The sequence below is a fragment of the Dermochelys coriacea genome, chromosome 10 (assembly GCF_009764565.3).
Source record: "Dermochelys coriacea isolate rDerCor1 chromosome 10, rDerCor1.pri.v4, whole genome shotgun sequence".
In the NCBI taxonomy this organism is placed as follows: domain Eukaryota; kingdom Metazoa; phylum Chordata; order Testudines; family Dermochelyidae; genus Dermochelys; species Dermochelys coriacea.
The window spans coordinates 9,016,648-9,030,680 of NC_050077.1; the positions used below are offsets into that span (position 1 = coordinate 9,016,648).

Below are 14,033 nucleotides of genomic sequence, written 5' to 3' on the forward strand. Positions count from 1 at the left end.
GTATAATACTTTGCACTCCTAAAGCATCCTTCAGCTGAGGATCTTGAAGAACTTTGAGTTTTATTATAATTATTTTCCAAATGCGGAAACGGAAGCAAGAGATGAAGTCACTTACCCAGGGTCATAAGTCAATAGTGGGTCCAAGGAAGCCAGGATTTCTGGTTCTCAGAGCCCTGCTCTAATCTCCAGATACACAACTGCCCCAAAGCTCTTTCCATGTCAAAGGATGTTATGAAAACTCAATTTATTGCATATATGATTAAACTACTAATCATCTCTGAGATGCTCTTCCTCTATAAAAAGGGCCATAGAAAAGACTCCCTGTAGTCATGTCCTATACCCATGTGCATTGGCCCAATGGTGCTGATTCTCACTGACGTGAAGGAGACTTACATTTAATTCCTGGTCTCTTGGTCACACCAGCTGAGGCTGCAATGTGCAAATGATGCCAAAGCAGGAAATTCAGCCATTTGCAAAGAAGAAGTAGGGGGAAGAAGCCCCTTCCATTGCTCAACAGCCAGTTAGGCTGCAGTTCTGATTGACTCGGAGGACATCTAAACCTCCTTGTCCAAAAAAAAAAAAAAAAAGAGGTGAATGCAACCTATGACCTCCAGAGAGAGCTGCAAGGCAGGGACCAGTTGAAAGTAGCAGATACAGAAAATCCCCCAGGGAAAAAAAAAAAAAACCTAACCGTCCATATGTTTCCTCTCTCTCTTTCTTCTGCCCTCTCAAAGTCCCTAGCCAGGAAACACACCAGGGTCTTTATGCATTGAGAGCTGGGATATGTGGTTCTAAGTTTGGTTTTAAATGCATGTGTGCAAACAAAGAACAATGCACATTCCTAGACAGCTATTTTTAGAATCCTAAGTATACCACAGTCATGCCATTGTCCTGATGATGATGATGAATACAAGTAACCATAGCAGTTACTGGTACAGGTCTTTTCACCAGAGACCAGTTTCTGGTTTCATTTACACCAGAGCGAATCAATCAAGTTAATAGAATTAACTACAGCTTTGCCCTGGTGCAGAAAACGGCCATACAATATAGACACTGACCCATAGGCAACTGATGTCAATGGGAGTTTTCCCATTCATTCCCATGGCCTTTGGATGAGACCCAGGGGGTAGTAAATGACAAAATTAATCTGGCTACTTACAGCTCTCAATGTCAGCCCCAGCCAGTTTGCCCGTGGTACCAAAGTGAATTCGGATAAATTTGCCCTGGATAAGAAAATGAAAGAGGAGGCCGTTTATTGTGATATCTGTCTAACAACAGGGAGTAGCTGATAGATTCTGAGGGATCATAGGGGTCGTGCAGCAGGAGCAAATGTGCAAGTCAGCGAGAAGCAATTAGTCTTTTCACAGATCAAATCTATAAAAATCCCTTTGTTCCTGGATATTTTAATATAGCTTAAAGAAACTTTTCTATTACAGCATGAGGCAATGCTGTATAGTGCACACAACAGAAAAATGGGAGCCAGGAACACTCTCATGCACCTGCTATGAGACTTTGACAAAGCTCTTTGGCCCTGATTCAGGAAAGTATTTTAGCATATACTCTGTTGACTCCAGGGGGACGTAAGCACGTGCTTCAGAGATTTCCTGAATTAAAAAATCTCCATGCCTTGATTTCCCAGTCAGTTAGAAGGAATTAATGATACTCACTTATTTCACAGGGATGTTCTGTGGGTTCATTTGCTAACATTTGCAAAGCATTTTGAATTGGATCTATAAGCACTAAGGGTTACTAATACAGTGGATCATTAATATGAATGTGTATTTCTTACTGTACATAAGAAGGACCATACTGGGTCAAACCAAAGGTCCATCTAGCCCAGTATCCTGTCTTCTGACTGTGGCCAATGCCAGTTGCCCCAGAGGGAATGAACAGAACAGGTAATCTTCAAGTGATCCATCCCCTGTTGCCCATTCGCAGCTTCTGGCAGTGTTTGGTTTTCTATTTTTGTGCCTGTTTTAGTGAACCTGGATGCAATGAAGCTTGATTTGGAATGTTAGCAAATGCAGGGTAATTATGCGTGCATGGTCATTTGGAAATGCAAAGTGCTAAATACATCCTTATTATTTTTATCATCATTACTCCTAGAGAGGCTTCTTCCCCTGTGAACACTTTTGGGTTGCATCATTGAAGTATCTCCCCTCCCCCAATGAAACTGAAGTCAGGAAAGAGGCTGGTACTTACAAAACGTGAGGAATTGTTGTTCCTGGTAGTTTTGGCATTTCCAAATGCTTCCAGAACAGGATTAGCCTGGATGATTTGATCTTCCAGGGATCCCTGCACAAGGAAAAGCAGATTATTTTGGGGAAATTCTGTGACCTGTGTTATACAGGAGATCACACTAGATGGTCACAGTGGTCCCTTCTGGCCTCGGAATCTAAACACAAAAGACTTTGGGGTTTGGTTGCAAACATTTCCTGCAGCTCTTTAAAGAACAGTTTATTTCAGGGAACTCCCAAGGGTAGCTGAATGACTACGCAAAAAAGAAAAGGAGTACTTGTGGCACCTTAGAGACTAACAAATTTATTTGAGCATAAGCTTTTGTGAGCTACAGCTCACTTCATCGGATGCATCATGAGCTGTAGCTCACGGAAGCTTATGCTCAAATAAATTCGTTAGTCTCTAAGGTGCCACAAGTACTCCTTTTCTTTTTTGCGAATACAGATTAACACTGCTGCTACTCTGAAACCTGAATGACTGTTGTGACAGTACGCCCACGTTCCTACGTCTTACCTTCCCGTCAAGAGCCTGCTTGCCCGTGCTGCCGATGTTGGCAAAGTACTGAATGACCTTCTTCGTGTTCTCCGTCTTGCCGGCACCGGATTCTCCGCTAAATAAAACAAAGAGAAACAAGGTGTCGGTAAAAAGAAACAAGCGACAGGTAAGAAATGATCTCTCTGTGTCAGAAGAGAAATAACAACCCATTGTTTCATGTTCTCTGTGTTTATAAACCTCCTCACAGTATTTTCCACTTAATGCATCTGATGAAGTGATCTGTAGCTCACAAAAGCTTATGCTCAAATAAATTTGTTAGTCTCTAAGGTGCCCCAAGTCCTCCTTTTCTTTTTGCGGATACAGACTAACACGGCTGCTACTTTGAAACCTGTCATTGCTTCTACTGCGTGTGTTTGCAGGCATGAGCCCGTTCTCGGAGGGACTGACTTTCCCAAGAATGAGCCGGGAAAGATTGAAGGCAGTTGCCCTGGGGAAAGACATCTGTGACGTGAATGGTCACTTAGAAAGCCCCCCCGGAGCTGATTCTGCTTTCCCTCGCACCAAGGCAAAATTGGAGTAACTTAATTAAAGTCAAGAACAGGGAGGGGTATAAGGCCAATGTAAGCGAGAGGAGAATCAGGCCCGCAGTTGATACTTCCAGAAGAGTCATTAGGAGGAGTTTTACATTTATGCAAAATCTGCATCGCTGCCCTAGTTTTACAACACATGGCCCATACTGTGTGCTGGTGGCCACCTGGGTCTAACAGGTTTCTGGCCTTTACAGCCCGGAGAAGTAGCTTGAGGAAGCAGACGAAAGATATAGGGCCATCCAAGACCACTGTTCCTTTAAGAGTCTGAGACTTGGAGCCTAGTAGAGTGTGGGGGAAGGGAGCAAAGCTCCCCTCTCTCGCAGACAGCGGCTTGGAGTTATTAGACCCACCTGGGAAGGAGCAAGAGACTGATTATTTGACTGGGTGGGTGCTCAAAAGAAGGCTGAAAGCCCAGTCAAGGATGAGCTGCTGAGCGTGAAAGGACGAACTCAGAAGCATAGATCCCCAAGAAGGAGGGCTGTGAAATCCTGAATCTAAAGGGGGAGCTGGTTAATCTGATAAATTAGCCCAAGGTTGTGTGTGTGTGAAATATTGTTCTTGAAGATTCTGGGTAGAAGTGTATTATTCTCAGAACTCAGAGGGAAACTGAGGCAGGGTGCCTGCAGGGCCATTCCAGGCCTTGAGGGGGCAATCTGGGGTATAACATATCTACAGTGTCCATGCTGGGATGGCAGGGATCATTATATCCTGGACACTGCAGAGAGACTCTGAGCTCACCGATCTGTGCATGGCAAGGGGGCAGACTGTGGGGGAGCTGGGGAATGTGCATCTTGCCTCTACTAAACTATGTGAGAATCAGCAGAAAAATTAAGAGCCCCCAGGGATGCATCAAGGGAACAGTCCCTACATTCCCCTCCCCCCATATACACCCCTTCCAAGCCCAGGGATGGCATTTGCAGCTGGTCCTTGCGCAGGGCACGCCAGTGTGGGGAAAGGCTCCTGTCCCCCTTGCTGCTCACACACCCAAGGACAATCAGGACCTTAGTCCATGACAGTCAAAAACAGAACCAGGGTATCCTGATTGCCAGCCCTTGCTCTAACCACCGGACAACTTTCCCTCCCAGACCTAATTCCACCTCCTCTCCCTGAGCCCTGTTCCCCTCTCTCTCAGCGGAGATGACCAGCTGAAGACTGCCAAGGAATACTTACGTAATCAGCATAGACTGGTTTTCACGGTCTGTGGGGGAACAACAAACAGGACAAGGCCAGGGTTAACGAGGCTCTCCAGAAACCCCTAGGAACAAAGCACCAGCCCGGCAGGGTGTGCATAGTCTGGGCTTGGGGATAACAAACTTTGGTCCCTGCCCCCAGATGTGCCCTTCCTCTTCCATCCACACAGGGAAGACTAATCCATGGGTGCTGGCAAGGAAGGGGCAAGTGCCATCTTCAGAACATGCTCTGCAGGAGCCCTTCCATGGGGGGGGCGGGCTCTGTGGCATCAGAGCCCTGGATTCGGGGGGGAGCCTGGCTAGTCTCTCCCTCCCCAAAAGCTCAGGTGACACCCAACTTTGCAGCAACCTTCACTGCTGGGGGAACCTCACCCTGCCCCAGAGGGATCTCCAGGGACAGCCGAGGTTGGGATGAACAAGGATGGAGGCTCCGGGGGAGTAGGGAAGCCGGTTTGCCCTTCACACTCACCCTGGAGCATGTCATGATAGGCATTGTCAGAGATGGAGAAGAGGTGAGGGGGCATCTCAGTACGCTTCTTGCCCTTGTACATCTGGGCCACCCGGGCTCCATAGATTGGCAGCCACTTGTAGGGGTTGATGGTCACACAGAACAAACCAGAGTACGTCTGGAGGTTGAGAAGGAGAAGACAAACCAGCCAGCATGAGGAAAACCAGTTTGCAATGGGAAGCACGGAGCTGGTTTATTGTGTCGCCTCAGGTGATACTTCAGGTCTCTCTAACGCCTGACACTCATCTAGCACCTTGCACTCAGGGATCCTAAAGGGCTTTACAAGCATGAATGAGTGTTTCCAACACCTTTAGGGCAGCGTCATTCATTGTCCCGGTTTTACAGATGGGAAAACTGAGGCACAGAGCTGTGAATTGAGAGGCAGAGCGAGGGTGAGAATCCACGCTGCCTGACATGCATCTGCTTTAACCAGGTGAGAGCCAAGCAGGCCTGGAGGAGGGTTTGAATGGGGTGGAACTCAGAAAGAAGAAAGTGCCTCCAGATTTACACTGAAGTAACTCAGGTCTGGATCTGGGCCTCTGAATTGGCGTCAGTGACTATTTCTGACCCACTAGTGCCTGGCATGTTCATTGCCACATGCTACTCGGCTGTCCCCTGCGAGCCTTCCACTTACATAGATCCTCATGTGGCTGTAACGCTGCCGCAGGTTGTCCAAGACGCTGGCCTCATTCAGGAAGGTCATGTTGGCCATGTCGCTGACCTGGTAGAACTTCGGTGGGTTCATCTGCTGGATATCATCCTTCTTCATGGTGAGGGTCTGGGGAGTTAGGGAAGCACTATGTAAGTGGGGTTGGTCTGCATTCTGTCTCCATCAGAATATTTGACCCAGAGTTAGAGGTAACTGGCAAATGGGATGTAGAGCCTTACGCCCTATGGTCTCTGGGTTCAATCCAGCCTCTTTCAGTAGCCACTGAAAGGTGTTAGGCCAGTGAGCACCCATCAGATGCTATGTGAGATGGGTGTGATGGTCTCCATGGACACCCAACCATATCTCAACCCCTCCTGCACTCATTGTCAACAGCACCTTTTTGACAGGCTCTGCAGAGAGGGCCAAGGCCTACATGGCCCCTGGACACTGAACTTCCAGCCCTAGCACGGCTCAGGCCAGGTCGTGGCCGAAGGCACGTCAGCAGGGCAGGGCGGCGGGCACATGGATTGGTGCTCGCCATGCCGGGCCCACCCTGGGTATAGCAGGCTTCACTCGCCCGGGCTGCCAATCCAGCATGGGGACATTCTAATCAGACCAAACGTCAGAGGCTTTGTGTGGAAGATGCTCAGACTGTTAATGAGCGTCCTTCCCACAAAACTATGGGCAGAAAGAGAGAGCTGCAAAGCAAACGGCAAAGCTCTCCTTCAAGCCCAGCCAGGCAGCCACTGCCACTTTCAGCCTGCCGGAGGCTACAGGCTTCAGACTAACAATGTGTTGATCCAGCAAAGCTTTACTCACAGGAGTAATCTTTACTCGCACCACTTGGCTTCAGGGCTAATCTTATATGGTCAGTTAACTCCTGGGCCTGGTTCCTTCCCCCTCTCGCCAGAGAATACCCTGGATTTCCATTGATTTTAAGCCTCTACCCCATAGAGGGAAGAGGGAGAAACCAGACCCTGAAATCTAGAGGCTTACACTGGTGATGCAGCTGCAGTGTTAGGACGGTGACCCAGTGGGAGCTGCTGTCATTCTCACATCCAACTCACAGAGCCGACTGTACCTGGTTGGTCACAGTCTTCACAACGACTTGGTCACCCTTGTCAGATTGGATCTCCCCAGCAATGAAACCTTCCTTGTCATCCTTGACCCAGCACGACTTCTTGATGTCATAGGGCTTGTTCATGGCCTCCAGCTTCTCTTTCTCGGGGGGATTCAGGAACGGCATGGGGTCAGTATCGTCCCCGCATTCGCCTTTGTACCCACCAGGCATCTTGGCTTCGGATCAGGCAGAGGGTGAAACCGGAAGGAAAAGAGATAGGGAGCAGTGCTTCCTGCAAGGCTGTGAAAAGGAGGAGCGCAGAGAATCTGGCAAGGAGCACAGTGGGGAATCCTGGGGCCCTATTCTGTCCCCTGCAAGCTACAGTTACCCCCTGTGAATTCAATAGGGCCCCATCACAGCACATAGTGAGAGACTGGGAGGCCCCCAAACTGGAGGATTGTTACTAAGAGGGAGGCTAGAAAGGGAGAGATTAATTCTCCCATATACCCTAAACCCTGTAAGCCCCAACAGTATGTCTTCACTGCAATTAAAAATCTGCAGCTAGCCTGTGCCAGCTGACTCAGGCTTGCAGGGCTCAGGGGCTAAGGAAGGGGTTGTTTAATTGTGGTGTAGACGTTCCGGCTTGGGCTGGAGCCCAGGCTCTAGGATCCTGTGGGGTGGGAGGGTCCCAGAGCTCAAGTTGTAGCCCGAACCCAAATGTCAGCACTGCAATTAAACAGCCTCTTTGCCCGAGCCACATGAGTAGAGTCAGCTGGCATGGGCCTGCCATGGGTGTTTAACTGCAGTGCAGACATCCTCCAAGAGCCCCTGGCCTGTGGCAAGGGGAGAATTCCCCAGTACAGGCAGTGCATAGGGCAACCAAGAGTGCTTGCAAGCCCCAAATCTGGTGGCATGTTGGGGCACATCTGGGGGCAGGCAGCCCATGTCAGCGGCATCTCCATAATGCTGAGCACGACGGAGATGCTGCCTGGGCTCTGGGCTGTGGAACAGCCCATCAGCAGCCAGAAATCAGACCCCAGAGCGTCCCTCCCTTACCCCAGGGAATGCATTAGCCCTAGCAGCACAGTCCAGGAGGCAAGCCGCTTAAAGGCTGGTCTGTGCCTTTTGAGCTGTTCCTCCAGGAGACATCACAGACCTGACCCCTGATGCTCTTGTCATTAAAGACTAAGAGCCAAGCGCTACTTTCTGTTCCACCACTGCAGCTCCCTTGACTCCATGGGACGGCGGGTACATAACCCAGAGCAGTGTTTCACTGCAATATTGAGCCGTGGTGCCGCAGCAGACGTAGCTGCATGGTTAGACAAGCCAGTCTTGGTTGACGGGGAGGAGTCCCAAGGGGAAGGGCAGCTGACTCTGTTTGCCAGCTGTTGCTCCATTTAGAAGATAGTGCTTGGGCCACAGCCTATTGCTCTCTCAGAATAGATTGGCACTACGTGGAGAGAGATCTTGGTTGGGGTCCCTCTGGGGATCTCAATTTCCCTGATGCCCACTCAAGATCTTGAGGGTCTAAAAGAAAACCAAGATGCAGTACCTCTCCTCCAGGCATTGGAAGCGATAAGGGAAGCTATGGGGGCCAAATGAATTCCTGGTGTAACGCCACTGATTTCAGTGGATGAATTTCACCTACAGAGCATGAAGGAAGAATTTTCCTCTGTATACTTCATCAGCTGGTCAAGCAGGCAGAGATAAAGGAGGTTCAGCGAGGGAGTATCAGCAAACATTTTCCTTTGTGCTCTGTGTAGCTAAATCCGTGGACCTTGCTGCATTTTGACTATTATTATTCCCAGAGTTGCAATAGTTATTTAGAGCCAGATTCTGCTCCCCTTTGTTCACAAAGAGCCGCACCCTCACACCACCAGCAATCCCACTGAAATCAACGGACTCACTAGTGAACTAAGGTAACATTTGATATGAATAAAGGCAGGGGAGCAGAACTGGACCCTGGATCTTTAAAGCATGTTAGTAAATGATTAGATTGAAAGGTTCATTACACTAGACCCCCACTAAACATACGTACATGTAAATACACTTCGGTCCTACAGTGCCCCTTATCTGAGGCTCTCAAAGCCCTTTCCAGATTTCAATTCAATAAGCTTCACTATCCCTGGGAGATACTATTTTATAGATGGGGAAACTGAGGAATGGCATGGTTACAGCCTAAATCTTCAAAAGTGTCCATCAGTTTGGGGTTGCCTTGGTTTCTGAGAGGCCAACATGAAGCATCTAAAATCTGATATTTCTGGTCACCTGCCTTTCTCCTCTGAAATCAGCCCCTGAGTGTCTTATTTTTGGACCCAAAAAGAGAGACATCCAGAAGCTGGGGACATTTTTGAAAAAGGGTACAAAGGTCTTGCCAAAGGTCACCTGATAAGTGGCACTGCTGGCCCAGAAGCCCTGATACACCCCTCTCCGGTCTAGCCACTGAATAACACGCCCCATTGATGTCTTAAATTAAGTCAATTATTAAAAACAAATACAGTATCAGGAGGTTACTTTAACTGTTCTAATGTATTTGATCAAATTGCTTCTCTACAGGCCTGCTCCAAAGGAATCTCCTCATTATCGTCAATGGGTTTTCAGAGCAGGCTCTTGCTTGTTAAAATTCTGAGGTTTAGTTTTCCAAGGCTTCCGTTGATGTAACAAATATAATATAAAACTATCTGTGAGTTCAAAGTCTCTCTGGCATAAAACACAATGAAAACAAATCCATGCTGGCTAAGTTAGAGGGCTAGCTATTGCTTCTTATAGCCTGACATTATTCCCCGCCCCCCACCTCCACTTTCAATTCCTGTCCAGTACGGCTGCATGAATCAGAGCAGATCTCCCAATACACCTCTTCCCAACAGTCACACATAGTAAGTACCTACCACTGAGAGTGCTGGAAGACGTTGCGTGTTTACAAGGGGCTGGCCAGCTTCTCTTATACCCATCCAAAGGGCCTGAGCCAGCATTTCCTTTAAAAAAAATAACAGCGCATTAATGAGACACAAGCTCAGCTGGCCACACCATTGCAAACCTGATTGGCCAATGCTTATGTCCCTCAGGAGAGATCAATTAATGCCCAGTTTCTTGGGGAATTCTCCTTCCCTTTCTTCTCCTTATAGGGCATCTTACCAACTCAACTGCATGAGTCCAGGGACCAGGGGCTAAAATAGAACAGCTGCCTAATGAATTTTTCCTTCAAAGGCACAACTTCAGCCATTTCTTTCCTGCCAGGTGACAGGAAAGAATTTCACCAGTGAGGGTAGCTGATCAGTGAAAAGCAGGAGTCCGGCTGAATGGTACTTGGGGTATCAGCTGTGCCCCTACTTCTCAAGTGGTCCTATCAGTTTTGACCGAATTAAGCTTCCACTTGAAAATAGTTTTTAGTCCTTACATGTGTCATGAAAAACGTGTGAATCTGAGCTGTCTGCCTGAGTCTGCAGGCAGACAAATAATGGCATCAGTTGTGGAGTTGCAACTGCTTATGCCAGGACTGAATTTCACCCAGCTGCTCTAGGAGGTGGCAAGTTTGGCAATTGCCCGCAGTCATATTGCAGTGGCATGTTGACTCTGAAGTCTAATGATGGCCACTTAAATGTCAACTTTGCTACCTCCTGCACTGTTGCATATTTCAGTAGAAGCATCTGATGACACTTGTGGGTGAAGCATGAGTAGTATACCCCATCAAGGGCTTTTGTATTTACTTAGGGTGAATATGCTAAAGAGTGAGTTTGCTGGCAGGAATGTTTGCAGAAACAGCAAATTTGAGGCAAATATTCGGGAACTGGAGAAAGAAAATTTTGAATTTGCAATGATGAGTATTCACACTGAAAATCTGATTCATCCAGTCAGGGAACAGAAATGATACCACCTGATCTGTATGTCCAATCAGAATTAGCTAATCCATCTTGAATTTTGAATATCGAGCGGTTGTTATGAACTGCTCCTGAATGAACTACAGGGTGTGATTTATTTGCTGAGCATATTCGGTGAATAATTTCAAACAATGAATCGATGAGTGGAAGTTATAAGTGACTCCTGAACAATTTGCCTAGAGAGAGAGAGGTGAAATTCATTAGATAAATTACTGACGTTGAATTATCCATTAGACATACAGGTCTGTATTATCCATGTGTGGGAGCTAGGTTGCAAAAAAATAGTCACACCTCCCCATGATGTTATAGGCCAAGCTGGTTAATCATAAACAGGCACAAGCTCATCCAACCAAGAGGCCAGAATCAGCAAACATTTAGGGCCAAATCCAGCTCCCATGAAAGTCGGTCGAATGTTTCCCTCTGACTTCAGGGGGAGTTGGCTCAGCTGATTAGGGAGGCTCACATGCAGAATGGTGTTTTAGTAATACTGGCCCAGCCCTGGAAGAGGCTGACTGCCTTCATTGACATTAGTGGGAGCTGAGGGTGCTCAAGACCCAGGCCCTTAGACAGCAGCACATCCTTCACACTCCAAGATCTTTACCACGTGCAGTGTTGGAATTCAAAGGGAGACGAGGGATTTTCCTGATGTTGGAGGTTTGCTCCACTCTCTGAATGCTTCCAAAGCACCCCAGACAGAGGTGACTTTTATCCTTACTATACAAGTACCTGGGAAGAGCAGTTTGAAATGCCCCAGGTTGCACCATGGCCTTGGGGCGTGGGGCCGGGGGGGGGGGGAGGGTGGCAGGGATGGGAGTTGACATCTACAGACCTTCCTACAAGTCCTTATTCCCCTGCTTTTCCCTGCAAATTGAAAACTCCTTCATGGCCTGGAGGAGATCGATTAGCAATAACCAAGTGATTCAGTCGACGGGCCAAATGCAGCTGGAGAAACAGGCTCAGGACGGGTCTGTTTGGGTGGAGTTTGTGACTCTGCAGGCAAGTGATAATGTTACCGATGATCCGAAATGCTGACTTAGGGCTGCAGTCCCTACTCAGACAAAACTCCTTTGAAGACAGTGGGCATTTTGGTTCTCTAATGGCTGCAGGATCAGGTCCTGAAATATGACCGGGGACCTCTGGGCACTAGTGAAATACGAGTACAAATAATAATAATAATTAATAATAAATACCACTTGAGCTAAAGGAGAATGGCCATTGCTTCTTAGCAGTATAGGGCCTATGTCACAGAATTGAGCCGTTCAGATTTTACCCAGCAGAGGGCGTGCACACACACACACACACACACTCTCTCTCTCATTACATTTTATAAACTTCATTATAATGACCCTGGCTGTAGTGGACCAACTTCTCTACTCACTTATTGTTGTTATTTATATTTTCTAGAAAAATTATTTGTTTTAATGGCGCTTTACAGAAAATAAAAAACATGGGCTGTGCCCTGACCACTCTAAATAATACCATCCTACACCACTCTAAATGAGTGATTTTGGAGGCTGGTGTTAGGTAGCCCCTTCTGAAAGGTACTGATTTCAAATGGGAGAGAGGAAGGATGTCCAATGGTTACCTGGGACATGGGTTCAAGTGCCTGTTCTCTCACAGACTTTCCCATCTGCACAATGGGGATAATAGCTCGGCCCTACCTCCCCAGGGTGTTGTGAGGCTAAATCCATTGGAGCTGGTGTGATGCCCAGCTGTTATTGTGATGGGCAAAAAATCCTTGTGGCAGCGAGCCACCCAGCTCAGGTCAGCTTGAGTTAAGGGGCTAAAAACAGCAGTGCAGACATTCCACTCCTAGCCCAGAGACCCACCCCTTGCTGGGTTTCAGAGTCTGGGTTCCAGCCCGAGCGGGAATGTCTGTGTTGCTGTTTTTAGCCCTGTAGCACGAGCCCAAGTCAGTTGCCCCGGGCTCCGAAACTTGCTGATGCGGCAGGTTTTTTTGCAAAGTAGACATATCCCTAGGGTACAAAGCCGTATAAGATAGAGTACTTCTTCCTGCAGACTCCAGCCCATAAAGCGTAAGGTAAAGGAGAAGATAGAAGAACAGCAAGTCTGAGTGGGCCAAAAGGACATTTGATTGATTTACGGTCTCAGCCTGCATACAGCAGGGCTTTGCTGTTCAAGTCAGCCTGTCCTGGCAAGCCCTGAGCTAACCGGGAGCTGCCTTTCCAATGCTGCCTGTTACATTCATAGGGGTGCAGCAAACTGACATATGGTGGATGCTGCTTTGGGGGGTTGTTCGCATCGGGAAAGGCAAACCCTGCACATGGTTATATTAAGATCTGACCCAAGAGACTCTTAAGATGTTTTTTGCATTTATTAATCATTAAAAAAAAATAATAATGCTGATCTTCCAGCTAAATGTGTTAGCCTCATTCTCAGCTGTCGTCTGCTGGCAGCCTTGGGGAGGATTGTTGTCTTCCCATGAGGACGGCAGGGCAATGCTTGTGCTGAAGAGGCAAACATCCCTGACTCTATCCAAACAAGGACAAAGAGCTCTTTGCCCGGCACCCTGGGGCTGATCCTGTGAGGTGCTGAGCACTTTCAAACTCCACTAGGGGTGCAATTAGGGGTCTAACCCTTACCCTGGGTTGGACCTTCTGCAGGCCCCAATCCTAACTTGAGCTCAGGACCCCAGCTAGCTCTAGCCCTAACCTTAGCCTGGGGCCCCCAGCCAGCTGCAATCCTAATCTTAGCCCAGGGCCTAAAGCTGGCCCCAATCCTAACCCGAGCTTGGCAACCCCTGCAGCCCCCAAACTGAACCATAGCCCAGTGCTTAATTTGTAATGAAAGAGGTGCCGGGGCTCAAGCAATATTTTTACTTGCATAACTGACGTGGCAAGCCCAGAGGTGCCAGGGCTATGAACTGCCAAGCCTACAGGTGCCAGGGCTATGAACTCAGGCACAAATTAAGGACTGCCCCAGCCCAAGACCCTCTACTGGCCCCAACTTTAACTAGGCCTGCTGACAGAAATTCCGGGCCCCTAGCAGGGGTGGGGCCTGGGGCGGAAGTGATGAATCCGACACTTCCACGACCGCCCATCACTCCTAGGCACACACGACCGCTCCGGGCCCCACGCTTTGGGGGGTCCTGCGGGCCAGTGCGATTGGCCAGCGCAGTCACGTGTACCTAGGAGCCCTGCGGCCCTCCTGGGCAATTGCCCCCTTTGCCCACCCCCATCAGTGGGCCTAATCTTAACCCATTCACCAGGGTCACCTACTGCCTTCAATCCTTACGGTGATCCAGGGCCACCACCCAGCCTCATACTGAAGTTTGTGGCCCGTATGTCCTGTTTTTTCTTATCATGGTTTGCTTAGGAGTATGTCATAGGTAGTGGAGGTATTTTCCTCAGGCAATGAATGGGATCATCCATTAGGATTATATGGGCCTCTCTCACATTTGTTTG

The 14,033-nt window shown here is 48.3% G+C and overlaps 1 protein-coding gene across 1 annotated transcript in view; it reads right to left on the reverse strand.

Moving 5' to 3' along the window:
* Positions 1-7,024, reverse strand: part of LOC119862158 (myosin-16) — a 45,841-nt gene extending 38,817 nt beyond the window's left edge. The window contains exons 1-7 of the mRNA XM_038418299.2: positions 6,752-7,024; positions 5,656-5,799; positions 4,983-5,139; positions 4,494-4,521; positions 2,752-2,848; positions 2,203-2,295; positions 1,160-1,223 (exon numbers count right to left, since the gene is read on the reverse strand). Coding sequence (XP_038274227.1) covers positions 1,160-1,223; positions 2,203-2,295; positions 2,752-2,848; positions 4,494-4,521; positions 4,983-5,139; positions 5,656-5,799; positions 6,752-6,961 — 793 coding nt within the window. The 5' untranslated portion in view covers positions 6,962-7,024. The remainder of the gene's footprint in view (positions 1-1,159; positions 1,224-2,202; positions 2,296-2,751; positions 2,849-4,493; positions 4,522-4,982; positions 5,140-5,655; positions 5,800-6,751) is intronic.
* Positions 7,025-14,033: the final 7,009 nt, after the last annotated feature.